The sequence below is a fragment of the Maylandia zebra genome, linkage group LG5, assembly GCF_041146795.1.
Source record: "Maylandia zebra isolate NMK-2024a linkage group LG5, Mzebra_GT3a, whole genome shotgun sequence".
NCBI lineage: Eukaryota > Metazoa > Chordata > Actinopteri > Cichliformes > Cichlidae > Maylandia > Maylandia zebra.
The window spans coordinates 40,766,607-40,781,083 of record NC_135171.1 but is presented as its reverse complement, the minus strand read 5'-3'; the positions used below and the strand labels follow the sequence as shown (position 1 = coordinate 40,781,083).

At 44.5% G+C, this 14,477-nt stretch overlaps 1 protein-coding gene across 1 annotated transcript; it reads left to right on the top strand.

Annotated features, from left to right (window-relative positions):
* Positions 1 to 4,065: 4,065 nt before the first annotated feature.
* Positions 4,066 to 14,181, top strand: gdf5 (growth differentiation factor 5). The gene is made up of 2 exons (XM_004558987.2): positions 4,066 to 5,096; positions 12,413 to 14,181. Exons 1-2 carry the CDS (start codon positions 4,613 to 4,615, stop codon positions 13,360 to 13,362), a joined length of 1,434 nt encoding a protein of 477 aa, XP_004559044.1. The 5' UTR covers positions 4,066 to 4,612; the 3' UTR covers positions 13,363 to 14,181.
* The last annotated feature ends 296 nt before the right edge of the window (positions 14,182 to 14,477 follow it).

Sequence of the window (14,477 nt, the reverse complement as noted above, 5' to 3'; positions counted from 1 at the left end):
AATCATAACTTATGACAGACTGTTGATATGAGCGTCAGGATAAATCCCTCGCTGTGTCTTTGACATTCGCCAGAATAAAAAGCAGCGAGGCAGCTCTTCGCCTCGGAGCAGCTCCGCGTACTGGAAACGGTTGTTTGTCAGTTGGCTCGAATCAGACTCCATGTGCCTGGGATCCTCGTTGCATGTCTCAGACTCAGAAATGTCAACAACTTATCTTTCAGAATGAAATGTTCCCCGCGTCCTGCATGCCACACGAGCCAGACCTGCCAAAGGAAAACCACATTTTCTCCAAACTGTGTCCCAATCTGCTGCGCTCAACGTTTTCTGAAGCGAGACCGGTGGGTCCAGAGCAGGGATCCGAGGTCCGGGGGATCTGTTTACATTTCACGCTCAAACGCACACCCACGATTCCTCCGATACAGGAAGTGCCCTCAAATATACACAGGCTATAAAAAGTGTTCACACCCCCGCGGTGTCCATCGGGATTATTTCTGTACCACATTCAATCACAGCAGAACGCCTTCCTGAAAGCGTATGTAGCACCGGAGTAAACACGGTGCAGGAATTCCTCTCAGAGAGTGAGAGAGCTGCAGACGTGCACACATACAGTCCTGGAGAAAGAAAGTACACCCCGTTCATTTCTAAGGTTTACATATCAGAAATGCAGACGCATGAGTGAGGTCCACTTTTACTGCTTCCACTGGGATTCAAGTAACAGCCAGGCGCTGCTGATCAAATGCACTTGATTAACTGATCATCACTGAGTGTCAGCACCTCCATCAAAGCCGAGGTTTTGGCAGTTTTCTGGTCTGCAGCACGTCTCGGCCAGACTGTGCAACGCTCAAAGAAACTACAAACAACCAAAAATGCTCTACAGGCCTCAGTTAGCATGTTAAACTTTTTGAGAGCACAATTAGATAAAGACTGAATAAGTGTGGCTTATTTGGAAGCCTCGTGGCCTCTTCTGTCTGTAAAGAACAAGTTTGGCTGCATCCGAACGAACCGCAAGACGTCTGGAACGATGTCTTGCGGACAGGAGAGAACAAAGTGGAGGTTTTTGCCCATCGTGGACAGCAGCACAGTTGGACAAACCAAAACGCAGCATGTCAGCACAAATACCTCAGACCAACTGTCAGCTCAGCAGCAGAGGGCTGATGATGCGGGCTCATTTTGCAGCCGCAGGACGTGGGCAGCTTGCAGTTATCGAGTTGACCGTGAACTCCTCTGTAAACCAAAGTATTCTAGAGTCAAATGTGAAGTCGTCTGTCTGGCAGCTAAAGCTCAGACCAAACTGGGTCAACAACAGGACGATGATCCTGAGCGCAGAAGCAAATCTCCAACAGAAAGGCTGAAAATTAAAAGAATTAAGCTGCTGCAACGGTCGAGTCAAAGCCCAGACCTCAACCAGACAGAAATGCTGCGAGATGTGCACAAATGAATCCACACAAACCTCAATGAACTGTGAAGAAGTGTGGGTCGAAATATTACCACAACGACATGAACGACCCATAAAGTCACACAGAAAACCATTACTGCAGCTCCTTCACACACTGTTGTAACATTCATTCAGTTCAGTTCAATTTTATTCTCTTAGCACCAAATCAGTCGCCTCATGTGCTTCACCGTATGCCGTAAAAACACACTGGTCAGCAATTAATGACGTTCAGTTGTGATGTGTTTTTAAGGCGCTGTCACCTGGAGTCAGGTCTGAATGTGCAACAGCGCAGTCTGTTACCGGTCACATCCAGTCGAGCCGATCCCAACAACTTTGAGTTTATGTGCGATCCTCGACAGCATCATCCGATCACTCCTGTCCATCTGTCATGGTCAATGATCAGCGCACACAGAGACTGAGGGGGGCAGAAAAGCAGCTGAGGTCAGAGAGAATAAAGAGAGGGAAAGACAAACACGGCACCAGAACCAGAACCAGCTCCAGTTACAAACCACCAGAGACCAGCTCCACTGCCGGGAGCTCCGGGTCTGAACCCTGGCTGCTAATTATTCCCTGAGCTTGGTCGAAACTAAATTTATGGCACCGAGCTGGAGCTGCTCGTGGCATCATAAATTAAACTGGCAAACAGTGTTAGAATCAGAACCGACCGCCTCGTCCCCCGAGAAGAGAAGCAGACCAAAACACTGTCAACATGGATGTGTGAAAACTCCAGGTTTTATAATCTTTTAATGTTTAATAATGTAAACAGTCAAATATGAGACCCACAAGTGTGTCAACTGTAATTTAAACAGGATAATATAGTAAAATTAAATAGATGTAATACATTAAAACTGTAATGCAGTACAGTCGTTGATGGCTGTGTAGACTACTGACAGAAATAGATGGAGAAAAAATACACAAAGTGAGTTTAACGGTGTACAAGAGGCAAACAGAAAAACAAATCCCCACAACACCAGTCAAGCTAAAAGCATGACAGGTACTAACTGTGGCCCAAAACGACATATTTACTAATATTCAGGCAAAGCATTTGCCTGAGGCCAATTCTTAAGATTTAGGTACAGTTATAATTATGCAAAATACTTAACGTATAAGCTAAAGCACTGCACACCAGGGGACACAACAGAAAGGCATTTGTGACATTAGCAGGGACTTCAGATACCAGTATGCTATTAATTATTCCAGGATCACACTAGTCAGTATGCCAAAATTCCCAGGAAGTCCTGCAGTGACCTAAAGGCCCATTCTGGTAAACATGACAGCCACAAAGCTCGGCACAGCGGAAGTGGACATAGTGCACAAAGTGGTGTCTCAGCAATGTCCTCGGCACAGGTTAATCCCCTCCACTGTCCCATCAGTGGTGGTCCACACAGCCTGGACATCTGTTATGTTGAAGGAACTCGTTTTAAATTTCTGTACTTATAATAGCTTTAAACCTCCCAAAGTCACCGTCTGCTATGAAAAGAAGGAGAATAAATAACGTTTATGTCATGTTGTGAGAAGATATCAGCTGAAGTTGAGTTAGAAGAAGTCTGAAGATATTCCAGCACGCTGTGAAAACGCTGCCTCCTGGTGGGGAAAGCTCTGATAAAACACGGAGAGGATAATGACAGTAAAACAATTACCGGTACAGTCATGAAGGCTGGCTGATGACATGGTGACAAACATGTGGTCTCTTTTCTCTACCCGGAAACTCCTTCCGCTGGTTGCTGTGGTGGTGCAGGGCATGCTGGGATAGGTAACACCAACACAAGCTTTTGTGATGGTTTGCTTGCTTGTATAGTCTGTATAGTCTTGTCTGTGTGGTCTATTGCCACAGTGCAGTGGGTGATGGTGGATGGAGCAGACCGTGGAGTCACCAGACTTCTGAAGCTCTTCTTCCACATGACTCCACCAGCGCACAGCCTCACTGGTGGTGGTTTTTGTTCATGTTAGTTTAAATAAATTTGATGTCATTGTTCTTCATCCCGTGTCTCACTCTTCTTTCATGTCTTCTAAACAAGTGTGAGATGCTGACAGATGACAGGTGAAAGTAGTGACTGTGGCTGCTGGAAGACAGAATAAAGGCTTTTTAAAGCAGGTTTATGAGAAGCAAGTGTTTCGTGTTTTGCATCGATACCTGAGTATGCAGTGGGACAGGATGGCAGCTCACAGTGCTGACGACTGAAAACGTGAAAGGTGGATGTACCAACAATGATGTCACAGATTTCAGTTTAGAAGGTTGGATTTTTTTTTACCTTTATAAAAACTGTGAAGCAAAGAATCATCCAGAGATGCTGCTGAGCGATAAAAATATCTGTTAATGAGAACAAAGAGACACAAAACAGAAAAGTGTCATAATCTGTACTGCTGAGAAACACAACACAGATCAAACCAATGAGTGGAGATTTTTATTTCTGCGCTTTCTGGCTCTTTTCAGTGATGTGAACTTTTTCATTACCCTCCTGTGTGTGTGCGCGCGTGTATGTGTGTGCGTGGGGGGGGGGGGGGGGTCCTTTCCGTGTTGCAGCTTCAGTGAGTCATTGGTGGAAAAGAGGGAGGAAGATTTGAGGAGAAATATCGCTGTTAAATGAGTTTGGGCAGCATGACATCACGCGGTAATTAAACCAGTTTTCTGGAATTCCGTTTCCAATTCCTGCGCTCAGGTTCGCTGGAGGAGTTCTTCGAGCACCTGCAGGTTGGTGTGTGAGTGAAATATTTTCACTGGACGGAGTTCAAACTCTGGAGAGAGAGAGGGAGAGAGAGGGAGGGAGGGCTGCGGCATTACGCCATTCTTCCCTCTGAGAGAAAAAAAGGGGGATTTAAAGAAGTTTCTTACAAGACTTCCAACAGTTCCGCGGAGTGTTTATGCGCCTCTCAGCCCGGGCTTTGCGTTCTGCTGTGCCGGGTACATCTCTCCAGCACTATGCTCCTCACACATGACGCGTGGGACAATAAAGCTGTGCGGGATTTGTTTCTTCTGCTTGTAGACGTCCGTTACAGTCTCTGCTTTCACCGCCTGGCACGTGTCTCTGGCGAGTTTCAGGCGGGGGCAGCAGCTTTTGTGCATTTCTCGTGAGGATGACCCACTCGGATTTACTGCTCTTTGCCACTTCAGCTTCCTTGTGATCTCACTGCACTTCGCTACGATGACAGCCTGGCGGGAGGCGAACGCGCTTTAGGATGAAAGCTGTGACGCGTCTGTCTCTGCTGCTCAGCTGCTGGACCCTGGTTCACCTGCATCCCGGCCCCACGGCGCGTGTCCGCGCAGGTCCGCCGGTAATCAGAGGAGAGGCGACCAGGGCGACCAGCTCAGGGCGCACGGATCCCGTGCGCTCCCGGCTCCTCGGCGGGGATGCGCACGATAAGGCGCACGCTCCCGTTGCCATTAACGCACATGCACGAGCGGGTGGAGGAGGTGGAGGTTCATCGGGGAGAAGTTTGGGAAAAGTTGCGGCCGCGCGCACCGCGTCCCCGCAGAGAGCCCATAGCGCGCCGGCTCCGGCGGCGCAGCGGGGGGCCGCGAGCCACAAACAGCCGCTCGTGACGCCGCACGACTACATGCTCGCGCTGTACTGGTCTCTCTCCAGCGGTGACGTCAACGGCAGCGCGCTGCACGAGGCCGGCCTGGCCAACACCATCACGAGCTTCGTGGATAAAGGGCAAGGTAACCGCATCACCCACGAGCCTCTCTGCGTGCTCCCACGTCACTTTTCAGTCCCATGAAAGAAACACAGTGACACGCTGTTAGTGCAGGGATGGTGGCAGACACACACCCAGCTGAGCTGTGATGGGTGGGTGGGGGTCCACGCTGTGGGGGCAGCAGGACAGCTACTTCATGATGCGTTTGTGCCCCTGGTACTCTGGGGGATTAAAAAAGCAGCTGGAGCAGGAGGTTAGAGGAGATCTGAGGAGCCAGAGGATGAGCAGAGTGGCTGTTAGCTGCTTTTAAAGTCTCACTTTAGAATCCACAACAAGTCCAGACCTCACATCCACAATTCATTAACAATTAAAAAATGGGGAGTATAAAAAGGATGTCACTGGAACTTCAGGTGCCACAGAATGAGAGCTGCTTTAAGGGACTGGAGACCAGTGTGGGGGGCACCAGATGAGGGTGGTGCTGAGGGCACAGGCTGAGGATTGTGGCGTTAAAATCAGGTGGTCAGCAGTGAGTGGAGTATGATGAGAAGGAGCGTTCAACAAACTGGGCGTCAGATTCCCTTTCTGACAGCCAATTAGCTTAGCTTAAAGAAAAAGCTCCATCCAGAGCTAACAGAGGATGTGATTTAGCCGAGAAGTTCAAGTGGACGTAATTTTCTCCTTTTAGTTTTTCTCCTCTTCCAGCAGTACGCAGTCATGTGATGTTTTAAATACTGAGGTCAGTCATCCAAAAGCTAAGGCTACTCTGAACTCTCAGTTTTAGATATTTTTTTTCTAGATTTGGATCTGTGTGATGTCAGTAAGATTAGATATCCTTATATGGTCCTCCCATCACAGAAGCCACACCCACCTGCTGTTTAATCTGTTTTTTGAGAGGCGTAGCCAATCAGAAGCACTATTCTATTTTTCTTTCAGTCTTCCTTTATGTATGTATGTAGGGCTGCTCGATTATGGCAAAAATGATAATCACGATTATTTTCACTGAAATTGAGATCACGATTATTTGACGATATTTATTTAACCCTTTAAGACCTACTATAGAACCAAGTCCACCAGAGCTTATATTATTTTTTTTATTTTACATGCTGTAGTGCCATTTGTGGGAGCATTTCAAGCTGCTATACATCAATACAACTGTTATAGCCCATATTTTAATAATATGTATGCATTAAGTGCATAGTAATTACATAAATTGCAAAAAAGTGCAATAAACTACAAAAAAAAATTGAAAATCGTTTTTGTTTTGTTTACATATATTTCTACTTGGAGAAATTTAAGAGGTTTATCCCTCAAAACTTTAAATACAATAAAGTTGCAAAAAACATAGTTTCCCACCACAGGAAATTTATTTTGAGTGTCTTCATAGTTTTATTTTGGAGATACAGCAATTTTTATATACTGCAGGAAAAACAAAAAACAATCCTATGATGCAAATTTGCAAAGAAAACAGCAGGTGCATCATTTCACTGTGGGAAGTGTTACGAACAGCTGATAGTAACGGCAAAGCGTGTTTCTGGAATATTATGTTTTTGTTCCTGCAAGCGCTTTTTATGCAATTTTTGCAAAGCTTTATGTGGAACGAAACCGTGACCGAGGACAACCTGATGGCATCAGATGTAAGTACAACTCCTCCGGTTTCATATGCAAAACAAATTATTGCGCTAGCTTACACGGTTCAGGTTCTACAGGGATTTAAAAATAGTTACGCAAAACGGAGCGTGCTGCTCTGACCGGCTTTAAAGGGTTAACAATAACTTTAAAAAAATAATATAACATAGTGTGCAACACCACTGAAGTTTTTTTTTTTTAAAAAAACTCTCTTTTCAACCAACGGCAGTCACTCTCCTCTCCAAATAACTTCTGCTTAGCTTTCCGAGCTTCCCTCGGGTCCTCTTAATCAGCGGTCTCCAACCTTTTTTGCGCCACGGACGGTTTATGCCCGACAATATTTTCACGGACCGGCCTTTAAGGGGTCGCGGATAAATGAGGGAGGGGCTAATAATCGGCTCAGTCATTTTTAATGATCGTTGAAAGCCCAGATCGTAATCGTGATTAAAATTCGATTAATTGAGCAGCCCTATATGTATGTTTATGTAAAAGCTGACACTGACTCATTAAACCACCTTGTGGTGCAAACTGGTATTACAAGAAAAAGACAGCTTGGCTTGAATTTGAAGGAAGTTGATCTCTAGCAGAAACAGAGATGATGCCTTCATTTAATTTTGGAAGGTTTTAAACTGCATTTGAACACAGAAATGTGAAAGTGTTTGATTTTCAGTTATAAACAGAGGCCTGCAGGTGTATCACAACTACTTTCATCAAACCAGATTACAGCTTTTAATCTTTACACATACACCTTTTTTAAAAAAAAGATCCCACTCTCTGGACTTCCAGGTTCATGGAGGGTGCACTTCTGGGATTTTTCTGACAGAACCGGCTGAGCCAATAGATATGTTTCATTTTCAGCTGTAAAATTGCAGTGTAAAAAACCCTAAAGGACACCAGTGTAGATTTAATTTAGGCCGCATACATCATCGATGCTGGATTTGTGAAAACTAAAATAAAACTTGGGCTTTTTTTTCTACAAACAGCTGGAAATAATTATTTAGCTCCTTTCACTCCTGTTTATTGAGGACTTTCTCACGGGCACCCTCCGCTGCACACTTGAATTTCAGCCAGTTTGAGATTGACAGGAAGTGGAATGGCTCTCTCAGATTGGCTTCAGTTTGGCTCGGGTCACCTCTGCAAGCGTACGGTGGGCGGGGCTTATGGGCTTTATTGTAACCAGCCAGGAGGGGGTTACAAGCTGTGATGGCAGCTATGTTTGTCTATATCTGGTACTTTGGTGGGAGAAAACCAAACAGTGGGGACCAAGGGAGTGAGTTTACATGTATGAAATTAGAAATGCATTCTAATAAGCATTTTTCTAATGACCAATAACTAATTAGTCTGGTAACAGCAGGTAGTGTAGCAGAGGAATAATTTGTGTTTGCTGTCAAACTTTCAGCAGTTTTAACGTCTGGAACATGTCTGTGCACATGTATGCACATATTTATGTATATTTATTCCTTTGCAGTTGTGAGTCTGTGTGTGTGTGCTGCCGTGTGTTTCTAACATCTGGTCGGCTCTCAGTGATATATACGGCCTCGTGAGGGTAAATAAACAGTGCTCACAGCCCTCCGTGTCATGTTGTCTTTACGATGTAAAACAGTTTTAGAAGCGTCTTTAAATGAGCGCAGTTTCATGTTCCTGCTGCTGCTGAAGGTTTACATTTCCACCACTTAATGTACTTTTAATGTGGCCTTTATTTGTTCAGCGAGTCGCTGCTGACTTCGTCCACATGCTGAGACGAGGAACTGATCACCCCGACGCTCGTTATTTACCTTCTATCCTTTCATTCACTCTTACTCGCTTCCTTTTTTCTGCCTTTATTCCTCCGTTACTGCTGCCGCTCCTTCTTTCTTTCTTCCTGCCACATGCAAGGCTGAACCTACCTCCTGAGGGGCCCTAGAGCAAGGCGTTGCTCTGGGGGCTCCAATGATGCTGTGTGTGAAGCACAGCAGCTAAAACCCTGATTAGTCGACTAAAAGTTCGGTAGGAACACCTGGTTTCGACTCCACCATCGGGCCTTTCTGTGTGACGTTTGCATGTTGTCACTGTGTCTCTGTGAGTTCACTCTGGCTTCCTCCCACCACCCAAAGTGTAGTTAGTGGGGTTAGGTTAGTTGGTGCAAATAGTTAAATAGTCCATCTCTCTGTCTCAGCTCTGGTGACCCGCCTGGGATTAGGAGTGATTTGGTCATTTTCCCCCAGAGTGAGAAATCTTCTTCACCTGGGCCAGCATGTTAAAAAAGCTGAAGCCATGTGTGCAAGTGAGCGCCATTTTCCAGACAAAAGTAGGTTTTTTTGTAGTTATATTACTTTTATAATTTTAGGAGTGGTGATCAGCCTGAAATGTTGAGTTTTCAATTTATAGATCACAAAACATTTGAATTTTAGAGTCTTTCTTGACTAAATCTTGGTGTTTTGGAGCTTTGTTTGAGCAGGTGACCCACATACTTTAGGCTATTGCAGTAGTCGAATCCACCCGGGTTATTTGCTGCATCTCTTCCCCTGCGCTCTGTCCCTGCGTTCCTGTCCACTCTCCACTCACCTGCTTAGATAAAGGCTAAAAGCCCTTAATAACAGCACTTAATAAAACTGTCCATTAACTTTTAACTCCTGAGTAAAACTACTCCATGAACAGTAACCCATAACAACGCTGTACTTTACACGCTTTAATAAACTCATCCAGTCGGCCAACTCTGACCCTTTCCTGGACCAGTTTTGGCCCCTGGACCACGTGTTTGATGCCCTCGATATATCTGCTCATGTGACAAAAAGAAATGTAAATCTTATTTAATTTTGGTCAGTTATAATTTTACTGAGTTATAAATAAATGAGTTTGAAAAAGCTCCTTTCAGAAGCAAAGCAGAGATGTTTGGTTTCAGGAGGTTGGTTTGATCTTGTAAATTTTGGATAGTCTTGTTTTGGCACAGTGAGCCCTGTAATATAAATAAGTTTTCACTGGATGACAAAGGGCCAAAGCCAGACATCTCACCTGAGAGCTCTGCTGCTGCTCGCTGCCCTTCTGTCAGCTATTTTAAAGCCCCGCCCCCACTGGACATCCTGAAAGCTGTTAGTAGAGGGATGAAGTCAGAGTTAAGAAGCCAAACATTTAATCTTGTGTGTTCTGCATTTACATACACAATAATCTGTTCCAAGCCGCTCCTGAAAGTCTGATTTTCTGAGCGTTCTGAAGTGATAAAGACCACACCTGAGAGCTCTGCATCCCTCCAACATTATTTATCCTCGCTGATTTACAAGTGCGTGAGAGTTTGTGAAACCAAATTCCTCTCAGCTTTAATCAGACTGTCCAAAGAGGAGTGTGTGTGTGTGTTTGCTGTCTGTCTGCTGTGAATAGCTGCAGGTCCACAATAACAGGCCTGTTTACAGAGCGTTGCGGTCTCCCGGCCTGGTTCTAATGTACTTTTCAATGCATGATAAAGTCCTGGACAGCAGGAGGGGGTGCTGTGAGAACATGTAAGCAGTTTGTGTGCATATGCACAGCTAACTTTGCGAGGACCGGAGTGATTTCTCTGACCTTTGAAGTGAGGACATGTGTGGAACATGAGGACAGTAGTTCAGAGGTCTGTTTGAAGGTTCAGAATTCGTTTCAGGGTTCAGGGTTGATCAGGGATAAATTAGGCTCAGATCATGGGAATATATTAGCCGACCTGGGTCCTCACAGAGAATTTAAAACACATGTATCTGCTGGGTTTCATTGGATAGGGAAGTTTACAGTTTCCCTCACTGACAACAACAGAAAACCATCTACACCATTCAGTTCATGCTTTCTGATGCTGTGCACACAGCATGCGTGTGTATACTTGTTTTACATATGTTATGGGGACTTAAAGCTTTTCACTTACCCGTGAGGACATTACTTTAATTTCAGGACAATTAATATAAAGTAAACCATAAAGTGTTACTCTAAACACGAGTCTTTGGATGCTCATTCTTATTATTTATGTCGATTTCCTTCATAATGCCTGCAGTAGTTTATTGTAGATATGGCAACTGACTTCATTCACCAGTTTTTGCATCTGTGGTTTGAAGCTTCAACATTTACATTTTGGCTACCACCATGTTTTTATTGATTTATTTATTTAAAGCAACGAGTTACCATATTTGGACCAGAAGGTAGAGAGCTCAGTTGCCAGCTGTTGGTAGCCCTTTGTTAGCAAACTGCATCTATAGCACTAATTAACAGGTGTCTGTATTGCTACATTACATCCATACAGTCTGAGTAACATCATTAAATATGTAAAATCTATTGGTTAGGTTGTTTCAGAGAGCCTGTGTGAACAAAGATGGTGTATTTTGTAAGAAGCTACATATGCCTAGCTGTTTAGTGCTAAATGCTAATACAAACATTGTAAAACCAATCCTAAAATCTATTTGGAGCCATTTCGTACTGCAAAGAGATGCTTTGCCCAAGATAGTAAACGGGGATTAATCTAAACACGATGACACAAATGCAGGAATGTGTTTTTCCAGGTCAGCAGAGGAAACCATATGTTGCAATTTAGAAATGTGTCTGAAATGAAAGAAACAGGAATGAGAGCAAGTTGAAGCCCAGAATAAAATAAATATTACACCAAGATTTCAAACACTGGCCCGTTGAACAAAAAGAAGCAAGAGTCTGACTTGTGAGTGCGAATGGTTGTCAGTCTCTGTGTGTTAGCCCTGTGACAGACTGGCGACCTGTCCAGGGTGACAGCTGGGATAGGCTCCAGCGCCCCCGCGACCCTGAAAAGGATAAGTGGAAGCAAATGGAAACCAAAACCAATTGAATTGTAACAGGATATAAAAATATTTGTTGTTAAGTTGGACATTTTACCATTTGATGTTATTGATAAACCTTTGAATCAATGGATATTTGAGGAACTGTAGTTCACTTCACATTTTCGCTCTTGGCAGCTATTACGATGTTTTAGTCTGAGATGTCTTCAAAAATAAAAGAAATCCCAAAATAAAGTCAAGAATGCTGTTCTTTCCTTTTTTAAAGGGTAATAAAAATCTAAACAATAGTAATGTTTTTATAAAACAGACAAGATCCAGAAAAACTATTAGGTCCATTTTTACCTGGAGGGAAAATGTCAACAGTATAAAAGAATAACAGCAGAGCCAATGCAGAAGAGCACACTTATTTTCTACATTATGGTCATTCTAAGAGAAAGGATGTTTATCCAGGTTAGGCTCCAGCTCGGCTAAATACATGCCAATCACAAATCCCTGTCCAGTGAGTCTTCAGCATCACTTGGTTTCACAGTCAGACCCACAGCTCAATACCAAGATTGTGATGATAAAAAGGGTCATGAATAAAAGTCTATAGTCTGTGATGGGGAGCAGCACTGAAGGAAAGTACAGTATTTCTTTATATTTCAAAATCTGAGATCAGACAATATCTGGATTATTAAAATGGGTTCAATGAAGATTTCAAGTAGGGAGATCTCGTAAAAGATTTAGTTAAAAAAGAAAGAAAGAGTCAGTTATGGAAGTGTATGGACCTGTCAGTGTATTTCATGACCTATATGCAGGAGTCCATCCTTTATGACCTAACGGGTGGCCATCAGCTGATGGCTCTCTGGGGCTCACATTACAGATTCATTCATTTACTCAACAGTCCTTACTTGCTGTGTTGTGTTAGAAAAGTTTGTTACACTATTTTTCTTTTTGCCTGTCGGTGAATATTTACCTGCGCTTTCGTTTCTAATCTCAGATGAACGTGGGCCCCAGCTGCGACGGCAGAGGTATCTTTTCAACATCAGCTCTCTGGAACGGGATGGGCTCCTGGGGGCCGAGCTACACATCCTGAGGAAGCGCCTGCCTGACCCTCGCAGAGTCTTGATAGGCTACAGAGGAGGAGAAGGAGGAGGAGTCCCGTCACCGCTCCTAAGGCTGCACACCTGCGCTTCAGGCAAACAAAAGGCCGTTCTTGTCCAGATGAAGGCCGTAGAGGATCTGTTCAGCAGCACATGGGAAGTGTTTGACGTTTGGAAGGTGTTCAGGGGCTTCAAAACCCAGAAAGGCCAGCATTCCCAGGAGCTGTGCTTTGAACTGGAAGCGCTGGAGCACGGAGGCGGTCGCCCCATGGACCTTCGCGCTCTGGGATTCGCTCGACACGGCAGGACCAACAAGGAAAAAGCCTTCTTCTTAGCATTTGGGAAAAGCAAGAAGCGTGACCTTTTTTACAAAGAGATCAAAGCGCGGTCCGGCCACGACAACAAAACAGTCTACGAGTACCTGTTCACCCAGCGACGGATGAGACGGGCACCTGCTGCGAGGGGAGTCAAAAAACCCGTGCAGCAGTCCCTGCCACAGTCCATATCCCAGCACCAGACAGTGAAGGCCAGGCTGCGCTGCCACCGGAGACGGCTCCACGTCAACTTCAAGGAGATGGGCTGGGACGACTGGATCATCGCGCCGCTGGAGTACGACGCCTATCACTGCGACGGCGCCTGCGATTTTCCCATCCGCTCACACCTGGAGCCGACCAACCACGCTATCATACAAACCCTGATTAACTCCATGGACCCGGAGTCAACGCCGCCCACTTGCTGCGTCCCGACACGGCTCAGCCCGATCAGCATCCTCTACATCGACTCGGCCAATAACGTCGTCTACAAGCAATACGAGGACATGGTGGTGGAGTCGTGCGGGTGCAGGTAGCAGACACAGCAAAGACTTTTCAATATTATATTCAAAGCTAAAACTGGAGTTGGTATTTCAGGCTCACTGCTATGCAACGCACATTACTCCTCACACTCAAGTGGGCTTACAAGAATGCATACCAGAGACTATTTAAGACTAAACAGATGAAGATAAACTCACGGAGGTGATGCTCTGAAACGCCCACTCACTGTGTAATGTTGATGTTGGTAGTGATGAGCAATATGCATCCAATACAATCCAAATAATGGAAACACGACCTGATGAAGAAAGACTCGTTTGGACTGTTTCGTACGGACTTTTTCCTTCTTCTTAGATTTGTATCAAGTTGCTGATTGTTGTAAAGAGTTTAAAATGCCTTGGAAAAATGAAGTGTTATACTTAAAAATGCTCTTTTCCAGCACTTATCTGATGAAGTCATTTGTATGCCTTATCCAAGACCTTTTTGTAAAGCATGTCAAGAATTTCTGATGTATAAATACGAGCCAGGGATGAAGTGCTCATCTGACCTGCTCCAAATTTGGGAAAGCTGCATAAACTCGTGTTCAATAAAAAAATGTCTAATTGACTGAGCTCCAAACTCCTATCAGTGAAAACCTCTGCCCCCCACCCCCTCGAGGATCTGCAGACTAAACTATCGGAGGAATTTGTGAGATTTACAGCTGCCAAATTTACAATTTAACCCAGAAATGACTGTTTGATGTGGAACATGAGTGTTTTACTTGGCTGGCTTGATAAACTGTTGCAAAGGTCTAGTTAAAATTACGAGGAGTTAGGTTTTTTAACTTTGTGCCTATTAAAGGGGACCTGTTCTGCTCATTTCCAGCTCCATCTCTTTATTATAGACTCTGCAAGTAGATTTGCAGGCGCTGAATTCATCATCTGGGTGACTACATATAAAAGATGGTCGAAGCCTCTGTGATGTAACCCACTGGGCTGTGGACTCCACGTTTTGAAATCTCAGTGTCAGCATTTTTCCTCTGGAGCCGGAGCTGGCTGTGAATTATCAGCTGCATTAATAAATTGTACATATATCTGTAAGTTAGCACTAAGCCCCATAAAATAAGATAAGATCAGATAAAACTGGAGCACAGACGTCTCAGACGATCTGGCTA